Source organism: Mandrillus leucophaeus, unplaced genomic scaffold, assembly GCF_000951045.1.
Source record: "Mandrillus leucophaeus isolate KB7577 unplaced genomic scaffold, Mleu.le_1.0 Scaffold338, whole genome shotgun sequence".
NCBI classification, from domain to species: domain Eukaryota; kingdom Metazoa; phylum Chordata; class Mammalia; order Primates; family Cercopithecidae; genus Mandrillus; species Mandrillus leucophaeus.
This window is the reverse complement of record NW_012103565.1, coordinates 729,740-742,660: the sequence shown is the minus strand read 5'-3', so window position 1 is coordinate 742,660 and position 12,921 is coordinate 729,740. Positions and strand designations below refer to the sequence as shown.

Genomic DNA, 12,921 nt, shown 5'->3' with positions numbered 1-12,921 from the left:
CTCCCACAATACCTACCCAGTGGATGGCCCCTACCTTTCCCCACTAATCTAACCACACGGGTCTCCTCTTAAATCCAATGAGTAAAGTTGATTCCATGAACAGGCCCAAGCATCAAAGAGTCTTACTGAGATTATTCCATAAAGACACGCAAACATACATATCCGTCCACATCCACAGACGGAAACAATGGCCAACATGACTTTATTCTCCACTTATGTTTACAAAGCTCACTAGAACATGGAGTTTATGTTCCTGCTTGAAATTTTCAACAAATTTCCAGATTTTCTTGGGATCAGACAAGTCCACAATGTGCAGAAAAATGTTCTAAATTAGAAAACAAAATAAATAAATAAATAAACCCTTTTAAAAAAGATATAAACTAGCACTTTTAATTTTTAAAAAGTACATGATTTTTTAAAAGCAAATACTTTGAAATGATATAAAACGGAAAATACCAGTCCCACTCCTCAAAAATAAACCATTGTTCACAGTTTTTTGTGAATCATCCAGAAATATTTTAAGCATATACTATATATACTATATATATTTTAAGATATATATATATATATATTCCACACAAATAGGATCAGACTATGCATTGTTCTACATCCATCTTTTGCACTTAACAATATGTATTTTAGTTTTTGGTGGCAAAAACAATTTTTACTTATTTATTTTATTGTGATAAGAATACTTAATATGAGATCTAGCCTCTTAACAAAATTTCCAGCATGCCGACTAGGTACAATGCTGTACAGTGCACCTCTAAAGTTTATTCACCTTGCCTAACTGAAACTTTGTACCCTTTGATAGTAACTCCACACTTCTCCTTTCCCCAGTCCCTGGCAACCACCATTCCACCCTTTGGTTCTATGAATTGTGAGTACTATGGATACCTCACATAAGTGAAATTGTACAGTCTCTGTCTTTCTGTGCCTGGTTTATTGAACTTAGGTTAGGTCCTCCAGGTTCATCCATGTCATTGCAGGATTTCTTTTCTTTTAAGGCTGAATGATATTCCAATGTGTGTATGTATGGACCACATTTTCTTTGTCCATTCATCTGTCGATGGACATTTAAGCTGTTTCCACATCTTGGCTATTTTGAATAATGCTGCAATGAATGTGGCAGTGCTAATGGCTCTTCAGGATCCTGATTTCAATTCCCTTAGATTAGTACCCAGAAGTGCAATTGCTGGGTCAGACGGTAGCTCTATTTTGAATTTTTTTTGAGGAACCTCCATACTGTTTTCCATAGTGGCTCCACCATTTTGCATTCCCACAAATGGTGTGCAAGGGTTCCAATTTCTCCACAACCTAACAAACATTTTTTGTCTTTTGTTTTTTTAACAATAGCCATCCTGAGAGGTGTAAGGTGATATTTCACTCTGGTTTTGATTTGCATGTCCCTGATGACTACTGACATTAAAAGTATTTTTTCATATATATATTGGCCATTTTTTTTTTTTTCTTGAGAAAAAGAGTGCCAATGCGCTCTGTCACCCAGGCTGGAGTACAGTGGTGCAATTTTGGCTCACTGCAACCTCCGCCTCCCAGGTTCAAGCGATTATCCTGCCTCAGCCTCCCAAGTAGGTGGGACTAGAGGTGCATGCCACCATGCCCAGCTAATTTTTATATTTTTAGGAGAGACAGTGTTTCACCACGTTGGCCAGGGTGGTCTTGAACTCCTGACCTCAAGTGAGCTGCCTGCTTTGGCCTCCCAAAGTTCTGGGATTACAGGCATGAGCCACCGTGGTCAGCTTGTGTTGACCATTTGTATATCTTCTTTGGAGAAATGTCTATTCAAGTCCTTACACCATTTTCAAATCGGGTTATAAGTTACGTCGTTGTTTGTTTGTTTTGTTATTGAGTTGTAGGACTTGCAAGAGGTCTTGGAGATGATTTTGTTATATATGACTCCACCCTATTCCTTTTAATGACTACATAACATACCTTTGCATGGATATGTCAGAGTTCCCTGCCGCTGATCTTTTTTTTTTTTTGGTCAAAATTTTGCTCTTAAGACAGTATCTTAGGCACATCATAAATAAGATGGTAAGTTCTGCTGTGACCCTTAGTCCTTGGTCATGACACTTTTCAATCTCTGCCTTGTATCATGGTTATCACTGGACACAGCCACCTCCCCAGGAGACTTAGAACTCCGTGAGCAAGGGACACTGTCTAATGCGCCCTTTCTCCTTATGGTATTACACAGTCACAGCCATGGTAGTTGAATAACGGACCTTGGCTGTTTAAACCTTTTTCTCTGTACCCAGTACCTAAGTCCAAATTTGCATTCTTGGCATCCAGTGAATGCAACGGTGCCCTCTCTGAGCATCAGTGGACATATGTGACCTATCACTAACCCAAGGCAGAAATTCCTGCTGCTGCAGGCATGTAAGCACTGAACCTGCAGACGACGATCGGAGCAAGAGCCACAACTCCTTTGATAAAGCGGGGAAGTTCCGTGCCCTGCCTGAGTTTCCCCATTAATTGAGCTATAAACCCCAAAGCTGTAGTCAGAATTTCTTTCTACTCATCTTAAAACATATTGTTTTTTCACCTGAGACAAACAAGACAGAAGCAACTCCACATTTTCATGACTCAGAAAGTCGAGTCAGGTTGAACACTACATTCAGCTTAAGCCTGGCCCAACTGGATATTCCTCTGCCTTCAAAGGATAGGAAAAACGTTGTCTGTACAGAGCTATTCTCTTTGAAAATGCCTGTGAAGGCCCTCACCCAGCCAGAGCGTACAAGGCTGCTGAGTCATGTCTGAGTCAGCCGGGAGCCTGTACCAACGACTGCAAACTGAGTCTAGACACCTAATCCTTCCATTTTGAGGCCTTGTCTGCAACCACCCTAAAATTCCCTCCTACCAGAAAGCGATGTGTTAACATATATACAAACTCCAGGTTAAAACAGCAACAAAACTCAAGTGAACTAAAACCAATTCTGCTTGAAACATTCCACAAGTTCTCTGAGCTTCCTGGAAGTGCTTGAGATGTCTCAGAGTGAAAAGGAGGTAGCAGCAGGGAAGAGAGAATCACTGTCCTAGACAGATCAGCCACGGGGCTGGTGACATGAAGCACTATGAAAAGAGGAAGGAAATCATCTGTGTCCCTCTGAGGCAAAACAGGAGGCCACAAAGCACCAAGAAGGAAAGGCCAGCAGTCTGTTGTGGCCAGGAGAAGGAACTGGAAACAGGTGCATGTGTGTAAAAGTCCCAATCTGCAGAGCCACACAACGAGAAGGCTCACCTTAGCAGCCACTGGTCCCCACTGTGACAAAGCATGGTTACTGAAACTGAACAAAACAAAACAAAGCTGGGACCCTTTCTGCAGATGAGCCACCATCTATAGCGGCTGTGTGGCCCAGGACTCATGAGGTGACATCATGGGGACTGATCCCCCAATCAGAACAGTTCCCGCAATGAGCACGGTAAACAGTGCATGGAGGTGCTTTGTTAAGTAGAAATCATTCTGGAGAAATAAGGCAGTATTTCGTAAAACCACGGAGGTCTTGGGAAGCTAAACCAACCATTCTCAAGAAGCTAGAAATCACATTGGCCTGGAAGAGCTGGAGTAGAAACCCGTTTTTTATCGTGGCGTGTGACGTTGGTGGAGTTAATCCCCCACAAGACATAAGTGCTTTCACAGAACCTTCCAGCCACATCAGGAAGCCTGCAGGACTGAAACACGTTGTGCAGGCACCTGTACCTCTGTGATCGTTCCCTGTAAAACCCGTAACTCCAGTGTAATCATGAGAAAGACATCAGACAAATCCCAACTGCGAGAGCCTATCTCAAAAATCCCAAGTGAGAGCCTATCTCAAAAAATAATAAATAAAATAGAAGGGTTTTTGTTTGTTTGTTTGTTTGTTTTGAATGTTGCCCCTGGGGATAACTGCTAGACAAAAGTCTGGAGCCAGGCAGTAAGGCCGGGCTGAACTGCAACCAGAAGCCTGGGGAGAAAGGTCCAGCCTGTTTCTCCCTTAGGCCCTTTGGGAGCATCGTGTCCAGTGGACTGGTGAGCCGGAAGTCTGCTCTACAGTAACCAGTACTCCTTTCCCCAAGGTTAGGCCACACATAACCTCTCTGAAAGATCACTTCGGCATGATATTCACCTGTCTGTATGGCCAAACACCTGATATTACCAAGCCAGCGTGTACAAGCAGCTGAGATCCCCACATGACTCTGAGTCTTACCTGGTGCCTGTACTCCCTGGCTAAGCTGCCCTGCCGCACACCTCACCCCGACCCTCCTGCCCAAGGGACCTTCTTTCTTTGATGTTCACCCAACCATGCAGGCAGGACCAGCTGCTCCAGTGCCCTCACAGCTTTACCACACATCTCTTTTGCTTCTGGGGGCTTGCAGGCTTCCACCTCCCACTAAGCAGGGCCTAAGCACTGATTAAACAGAACAAACTTGAAGCAGAGAATGTAAGGTTGAGAGTGGTAATAATCCTAGTATAAACAAAAATGATAATAGCAACAACAATAACAGTAGCTACTTCTATTGATTGAGAGCTGTTTGTTCTTAGGATACCCTGAGCTTCCCATCTTGTAGCCCTTATCATGTTATTTCAGTAGCATCTAACAGACACCTCTTTCAACAGAGGGAATTGAATGCAGGGATTGATTTCCCAGGTGATTAAGGAAGGTGAGAACTCAACCACGATTGGTGAAGTAACGCAGACATTAGTAACAACAGGAAACTACCACCAGCCCTAGGCTCAAGGAACAAAGGGAGAATGCAGTGTGGCCTGAACCCAGGAACTAGAAGGAAGAACCAGAGAGGAGATTCAGCCATCACCAGGGAAGCCAATATCTCTCAATTCCCCACTTCCTTCCACCTACCAACCTTCCTCTAATACCTGCCATTGGCCAAACCCAGCCAAAAGCTATCTGGTTGTAGGAACTGAAGAAACACATACCTTGGGGTTCATACTATTTGTCCCCCAACGCACCCCCACTGTGACACAAAGCACAGAGGCCAGGCCCAGGGCAGGCACACACACTTCAAAGAAACCGCTTGTTAATCACTTGTACCCTGCACAAGACTGTCAGGGGCTGGGTCTGTCCCAATCACTGTGTCTCCAGCACCCAGCATGCTGCTTGGCATACGGTTCACCCTTAAATACACGTTAAAAAACGAATAAAGTCAAGTTACCCCTATTTTTTAATGAGGAAGTGAAGGTTCAGGGAAGCTAAGAACATTGCCCAAGCTCACAGGCCAGAAAGTGCAAAACCAGGACTCGTATCAGTGCCCAACTCCGTCCTGCATACCATGCTTTTGTGTGTGGGTTGCCTACCAAAGGCGGACCAGAAGCAGCTGTAGAGTGAGGCCTCTTCATAAGCAGGGAGGCGCAGCTGATCCCTGGCAGAGCCTGGAGGAGACACTGAGTCAGGGAAACCAGACACTGGCATAAGCAGACAGGTACCCTCATCCTGGACGCTCTACCTGTGAGTGCTGGAGGCCACTTATAAACCCAAGAGAGCAGTGAATGTCCTGTGTGTGCGTTCAAATCCCACCAAGTGTGTCTGTATGGAGGTGAGGGGGGCAGCAGGCAAGGGCTCGCTTTCTCCCCAGCGCAGGAACATGCTTGCTCCCCTTGTCAGCTCTCTACCCCTCCTAAAGATGGTGGCATTGGATATAAGCCTGGCTGGATATTACAAACAGATCCATATTATCATCGTTTTCCATTTAAATATACTTTTTAAAGCCTGTGGCCCACACCACAGAGGGCTGGAATCCAGGCAAACCTCCTCCTGCCCGCGGCCTGAGATTAGTATTCTTGTTGCATCCTGCAGCAGCACCACTGAAAGTTATCAGCAGGCAGACAGCCAGCTTTCAATCTCGAGAACCGCAGCCCGCAGATCGCAGCGGCACTTGCAGACATTAGAGGAAGATTTAGAGACCCTCACACTCGCCGCCAGCACTAAGCCTCTGTAAGGCACCTGATGGCATGAGACTGGGGATTTCCACGAGAAAGGGAAAGGAACAGACACTTGGTGTGAAAATGTTATTTCAAAGTTGATGCAAAATATTCCATCCTAGACAGGGGCATGCCTCTCTTTGGCTAGGGTCCATGCCTGAGGGTGGGTACCGTCTGTCCCTCCCTGGCTCCCCTCCTACGGGCTCTCCAATTGTGGGGTCTCCTAGAGAAGAGGTGGGAATGGAACGAGGGCGTTCTTCAGTGACAGTGAGCGACCAGCCATGGTGACTGAGGGTCCTTTCTGGGGTCAGGGTTTTCCATCCAGGGCCAGCCTCATGGCTGCACGATGTATCACGGGAATACGATCTATACAGGCCCTGCGAATGGAAAGGCCTCAAGCTTGGTTTGATGTTCTGCCTTTGTTGTGTAGAAATTCTAAATAACTTTTACACAAGGGTCGCGCATTTTCATTTTGCACCGAGCCCCACTAATTATGTAGCCAATCGTGGTTCCAGCTCTTTCAGAAGAGAAAGATCACAAAATGTGAGGCAGCTCTGAAAGCCCATGTCAGAAAGTAGCTCTCATCAAGACCCAAACGCTGCTGGTGCTTCTCTTTATTAGAAGACATCGGGTCAACGCATGGCTCCATGGCACCCCGGTGACCCTTGCTGTGTGTCGCTGATGTGGGCTCCCTCTGGGGTGAGGAGCCTGGAAGTATCACTGTCCACTGTAATGGGCCTCTGCCTGCTGGCCTCTGCTGGTTTCACAGGCAGCTCAGGACCATGCGGTCAAGCCTCAGTGCCCCACTTATCCTCTTGTCAAACCTAGCCACTCAAAAGCAGGGCCCAGCTCTCTGCTGGCTGAGGCTGCTTCCAACGCAGAAGCACAAACACAGGCCATCGTCAACCCAGGGAACGTGGGCAGGAGTCCAGCCTCCTCACAGCTGACCGTGGAGGCGAGGAAACCCAGCAGGAGGGGTGAGGAGCTGCTCACCTGGTTACCGCGGATGATCTCACCCCTGGCATCTTCTGCTCGGGCTTGATCTCGACAAACCAGGTGAACTGTGCCATCTGGTGGAATTCAATGAAACCATCTGTGAGTTACAGCGAGAGCTACAGAAACCAGGTCTTCCGAATGAAAAATGAAGACATATGGGCTCACAATTGACACTCCTCTGTTAAACCTAGATGGGTGGTTCCCAGAGTTAGAGCAGCGAGGGTGATCGTGAGGGAGGTACTGGAACCTTCCTGTCTGTCTGTGCTGACAGTGCCTCTGGGATAACATCCTGATTTTTTGAGGGCCTAAACACATCAAGGATAAGAAACATTGATCTGGGTCACATCTGCCTCCCTAGCATCTAGCATAGTAGCTGACCCAGAGGTGTTAACCCTGGCTGCACTTTACACTCACCTAGGGAGCTTTTAAAGATCTAGGCGATGGGCCCAGGCCTGGGTAAGTTTTACAAGCTCCCCTGGTGATGTAATGTTCAGTCAAAGTAGAGAACCACTTGCCTAGCATGTAGTACGGACTCACGTATTGACTGAATGTTGAATCCATCAGCAGCCCTCATATTATCCCAGCCAATGCCACACCGTCATCAATCAAGATCAATTTAAAGCAGAATGCCTTCGCCGTGGCAGCTAAGAAGAAATCATTATGGAGTCTGCTTTCTTTACTAAAAATCACCCACTTGATTAAATGGGGTCTGTTTCATGGGAGGCTACAGGCTAACCACAACACCAGCCCCTCTTCTCTCTCCTCCTCTCCACACTTCAGAGTGCTTCCCAGCTGCTAAGATGCAATTAATCCTCTCCCTGACTTGGCAGATAATTAAATAAAGCTTCAAATGATATAACAGTCCCCTGAAAAATGCCTAACTTGGATTTAAAGAGAGGAAAAAAGAAAACATCTTCAGCATCTTAAAAAGCGATAAATTCACAACCTAGTTCCCCATCTTCTGCTGGAACATCCATTTTTCCAGAAGAGGCTCTCGAGAGATGCAGCAAACCTTTCCAGCCACTGCAGAGCCATTTGGTGACCCAGGATCATGGAGCTCATGCAGGAGATTCTGGCATTTGCCATGAGGAAGACTTCTGCTGACTGAAGACTCTACAGGGCACCTGAAGCGCCTCTTTATAGTCAAGGTTAGGGGAGGGAAGCGGGAGGCTGCCCTAGCCCTGGAGGCTGGACCCCAGCAAGGAGGAAGGTCAGTTCAATGCACTCTTCTCTCCAGGTATTTTGGGGGCATTGGTTCATAACTACCATCCATATCCAAATTGTGGTGGACTCCGAGGCTCCCCCTCCCCGTCTCTAACCCCAGAAGAGTCTCATTGAGAAGACATGAGTTAGAGACCAGGTGTCCACGTTTTTTTTAAATTAAATTCCACTGGGAATTCTGACATCCAGGGTTTGCTTGAGCCCCTCACTGTTCCTAATCAGAAAACACTGGGACATGTGGGCAGGGCCCAAGCTCTCCTGTGAATTAATTAAGTGTTGAGGAAAGGGCTCCTGTTGCTTTAGCCACCTCTAGCTCAAAGCTCAGAAAGCTGGCAGCTGTGCCCAGAACCACGGGATCGTCGTCCAGGACTTCCTGACCTGCCTGTGACACAGGGTACCCTCCTCCGTGTGGACCGGCCACAGTCTGGCCGTGGGGCTCAGTGGACACACGTGTTAGCAGCTGCTTATCTCGCTTGGCGATTTCAAGGGCAGTTGCTTTGCCAATGCCGCTGTTTCCTCCAGTGACCAAAAAGACTATTCCAGGAACCTGGACCTCCAAGTCATGAGGGACAAAGTCTTTGGACGCAGATTCATAGCCACTCCTAGAAACAGCAGACCCACAGGAAGACCAGCTATAAGGAGAGGGGAACATAAACCCCTGAAGGAGAAAGCCTAATTCTAGGATGGCATTATTGCTGTCTCTGCCTCTCCCAACACATCACGAAACTCCTTTCTCCCTCGCCCTCCCTGCTCTCATGAACACCACCATCGCAGGGCCTGCATTTCCTGGACCATGATCTTCCCAAACTTTTGAAAATATTGGAGATTCCAACATTTTGGCAACCAAATTGTCTTCCTCTGACTGCCCCAATCCTGGGGAGTGTCAAAAAGAAAAAAATTTCTTCACAGATGAATTGCTCTTTTCCCTTTTGTGGGGGGCAGGTTTCGGGAAGTTTAGGAGACCATCTGCATTATGCTTATTGCATTGCAGGACAGATATCCTTGCCTACTTGGAGAAATGGGGGAGATTTGCAAGTAGGGAATAAAGGAGGAGGACGGTGGAGTTATTTAAGCTCCGCACCCATCAGAGGAAGCCAAGGATCCTTCAGGGACACAGGGTGTGCACTGAACAGCTCTAGGGAGTGCCATTCGGATCAGAATGATGGGAGATTTGTATCTGCATTATGATAATGTTCTGGCAGGTGGCAGAAAAGCATATTGCAGAAGAGGTATTTTTTCTGATTTGCACAAAGGCATCATATTGGATAGATGCAACCGTGAGTTCCTTAACTGTTTCTTTCTCCCATTCCTTTTGCAATACCTCCCTACCTTTACCCTTCCAGTATTTCCTGGCTATGAAATTGGCTGAGGGCAGTGGTGGCAGAATGGTGGGTTTGGCAGGAGGAGGCCCAGAGGGCAGACTCTGCCCACGTACAGGCAGGCTGGGGTCTCAGAGCTTACTTATATCTCTCACCCATGGAGTCAAGAGATTTTTCCCCTGCAATGCAGAACAGGACTCTGATCGCAAGGCTCCACACATGCTGAGAGCCCTCCCACAGGACCTGTTTACAAACGGGTAGCTAACAGCTGGCCTCCTGCCCCATGCCCTGGTACAGCACAACTGCCAGTTACATGCTCTGGAACTTGGGGAAGTGGCCAAAGGATGTTTATGAGCTTGGGTTTGGTTTGAAAGTCATTGCCACAGGGCAGGCATTGCCACTTGTTTCAGTCAAGCCAGATGTTCTTAAGAGAACAAGAAAAATGTTCCTGTTTTCACCATCTGTAACTCACCAGAACATGCAGGGCAGCTTAGAGAACACCCTACCCATTGCTTCTGCTGCGAGTGGCAAACAAGACTTCTTCTTCCAAAGCCTTCCTGAAAGGTTGACTTGAAACTAAAAAATATCAATAACAAGGGCTTGGACTGAACAACCTGAATTTAAGTCACAGCTCAGCCTCTTACTAGCTGTGCAAACTTGTGTTGACTTAACCTTTCTGAGCTCTTATCTCCTCATCTGCAGAAAGGGAATAATATGAGATACCTCTTGGGCAGCCTAAATGCGATGCTGTGTGTAAGGCACTTATGACAGCACTTGGAACATATTAGGAGCTCAATAATTAGCAGTTGGCATTATTATTATTATTATTATTATATTATTATTATTATTAGAGACTAAGTCCCATACTGTCGCCCAGGATGGAGTGCAGTGGCGCAATCTCGTCTCACTGCAACCTCCGCCTCCCAGGTTCAAGTGATTCTCCTGCTTCAGCCTCCTGAGTAGCTGGGGTTATAAGCGCCTGTCACCACGCCCAGCTGATTTTTGTATTTTTTAGTAGAGATAGGGTTTCACCATGTTGGCCATGCTGATCTTGAACACCTGACCTCAGGTGATCCACCCGCCTCGGCTTCCCAAAGTGCTGGGATTACAAGTGTGAGCCACCACGCCCAGACGACATGATTATTATCACTATTAATGACAGCACCTTCCCTATTCAAACTTGAGCTCATTTGGCCCCCAAGTCTTCAAATCAGTAGGGACTTTGAGAGCATTTTAAACTACAAAGAGGAAACTGGAAGATTTTTCCCCCCATACACAGACGTGAGCCCGGGAATCTCTGTGAGACTTTTCCGGTAGAGGCAAGGGCCTGAGTCATTGAATAGGGGCTTAGCTAGGAGGAGGCATTGTGGGGAATGAGTGAGAACTTCGCAAATACAATAGAGCCAGAAAAAAAGCAGTCCACAGGGAATAGGCCTGAAGAGCCCTTCTCCGGGGGCAGGAAGCTGACAGGCTTTTCTCTGTGATACCCAGCCAGAGGGGCCATTAGCCTCTGGGCTCCACGTTGATCCGAATGTTTGCTGAGCGTGGCTCCTCTGGGTTAAACCTCTTCCTCAAACTCCATGCTGGGAGTGCTGCCAGGCGGGCAGTTATCAGCCTGGCCTGCAGGACATGTCCCCGCCCTCTGTCCTCTGCCTTGGATCTTGTCTTAATACAAGAATTCCATCCTGGTCTGATCTGTTGTTAAAAAGACTTGTCTTTTATGTACTCTGCCCCTTACTGGGGAAGCAGTTTATTTTCACAAACTCTAGATATCAGTCTCTCTTTTTCAAACACACACATACATGACTTTCCCAAAGTCACCAGAAGGTAGGTGATGAAGCCAAAGGCTGGGTGTTCCATTCTTCAACACCCAGCCTCGGTGCCAAAGGGCAGTCCCCAGACAAGCTGCATCAGCATCACCTGGAAACCTGTTGGAAATGCCCTGCCTACTGACTCAGAACTGCTTGCTTGGCAACCTGCGGTTTCATGTGCCTTGCCCATGATTTTGATTCAAGCTGAGAGGGCATTTGTACTTACTGTTTCCTGAACCTGAGGTGACAGGGATGGGGAGGGGGAAGCTGGCAGGGATGGGGAGGGGGAAATTGAGGGTGTGTCTCCCCACACCCTCAATTTACCCAAATATGGAATTTGCTTAGGACCCATCCACACTTGCCCAGGGTTTAGAAGTCTGTTTAAAACTGCCCCAAGGAATTATTAGGTTCAGCAAAGTTGAGGAAACAGTGATTAGATCCTCCTGCCTAGGAGCCCAATAAAGGGAGGCTTTATAAAAATCCTTGTGCCAAGAGAAACGCTGTAAACTCTAACTCCGCGCTCTCACACTGAAGTCAAAATAAGGTTGTTGTTTTTCTACCCCATTCACTAAATCCACAAGAGCAGGAAAACCCCTAACTTTGCCAGCCGCCTTCCCCTCCCCTCCCTTCCCCCACCAATGTGTGGTGAATTGGGCCCCTTGGCCTCACTTCTACCTTCCCTCAAGGTGGGGTAACAGAGAGAAAGAGTCCTCAGAGAGATTTTTACAGCCTGCTTTCCTTGGGGCCCACCCCGGCTTGGAAACTGACGCAAGCTTTCATGCTGTGTAATGTGGAAAGATCCAGCAATTAATGGTCATTGCCAGAAGACACCCCTTTGAAAGAAAGAGGCTGCCACTGTACTCCCCTAAAAACAGTGGGACACGGCGCACGGCTACACTCCCCACCATTCTCTGCAGCAAGGGCTCCTGAGGCAGAGCTGAACTTTCCCCAAAACGATGTGGGGTGAAGAGAAGGGAGTTGCAACTCCTACCTCCCCTAGGAATGCTGGCCAGGTTGCCGTGGGAACTGATAACGCCTCAGTGACGGGAGAAGCCTCTCAGAGGTGAGAATCACCTGGGGGATTTGGATGAAACGCCAGTCCAGGCACCTGTGCAGACCCACGGACTCAGAATCTGTAGGGACGGGGGCCTGAAAACTGGGTACTTTTAATTCTCGCCCAGTGATTCTGATGTGCAGACAGGATTGAGAACCAACAGTTAGCCTAATCAATTCCAAGAGAAAACCTCCATCTGTCCTCCGTCACAGGAACCTGTCACCTCTTAAAACAACAATGAGGCGGAGAGCCAACTAGGGCACACTGAGCGTGATCACGGGGCGACAAAAGCACCACGCACTGTTCCCCAGAAGCACACACTGGGTGCACGGCCACACTGGCTGGAGACCTAGGCTGGAAAGTTCCAGCTGGAGCCAAAGGTCGCAGTCCAGGTGCCGCATCTTCGTAAAGGAAACACACCCAAAGGTACGAGGACAGAGCCTGGGCTAGCGACTTAGATCCAGCCCTATCTGACGCCGCCAGCAGCACCACGAAGACATTTCCAGGAGCACACCCCGCAGGGCGCCGAGGTGACGCCCAGGAGTCTCGTTGGCTCCAGGGCCGCCTGACGTCAGTGGGGCGGCC

At 47.7% G+C, this 12,921-nt stretch overlaps 1 protein-coding gene across 1 annotated transcript in view; it reads right to left on the bottom strand.

Annotated features, from left to right (window-relative positions):
- DHRS12 (dehydrogenase/reductase (SDR family) member 12) overlaps positions 1 to 8,746 on the bottom strand; it is a 29,012-nt gene extending 20,266 nt beyond the window's left edge. Inside the window, 2 exon segments of the mRNA XM_011988755.1 lie at positions 233 to 325; positions 8,603 to 8,746. Coding sequence (XP_011844145.1) covers positions 233 to 325; positions 8,603 to 8,746 — 237 coding nt within the window.
- Between the last annotated feature and the right edge of the window lie 4,175 nt (positions 8,747 to 12,921).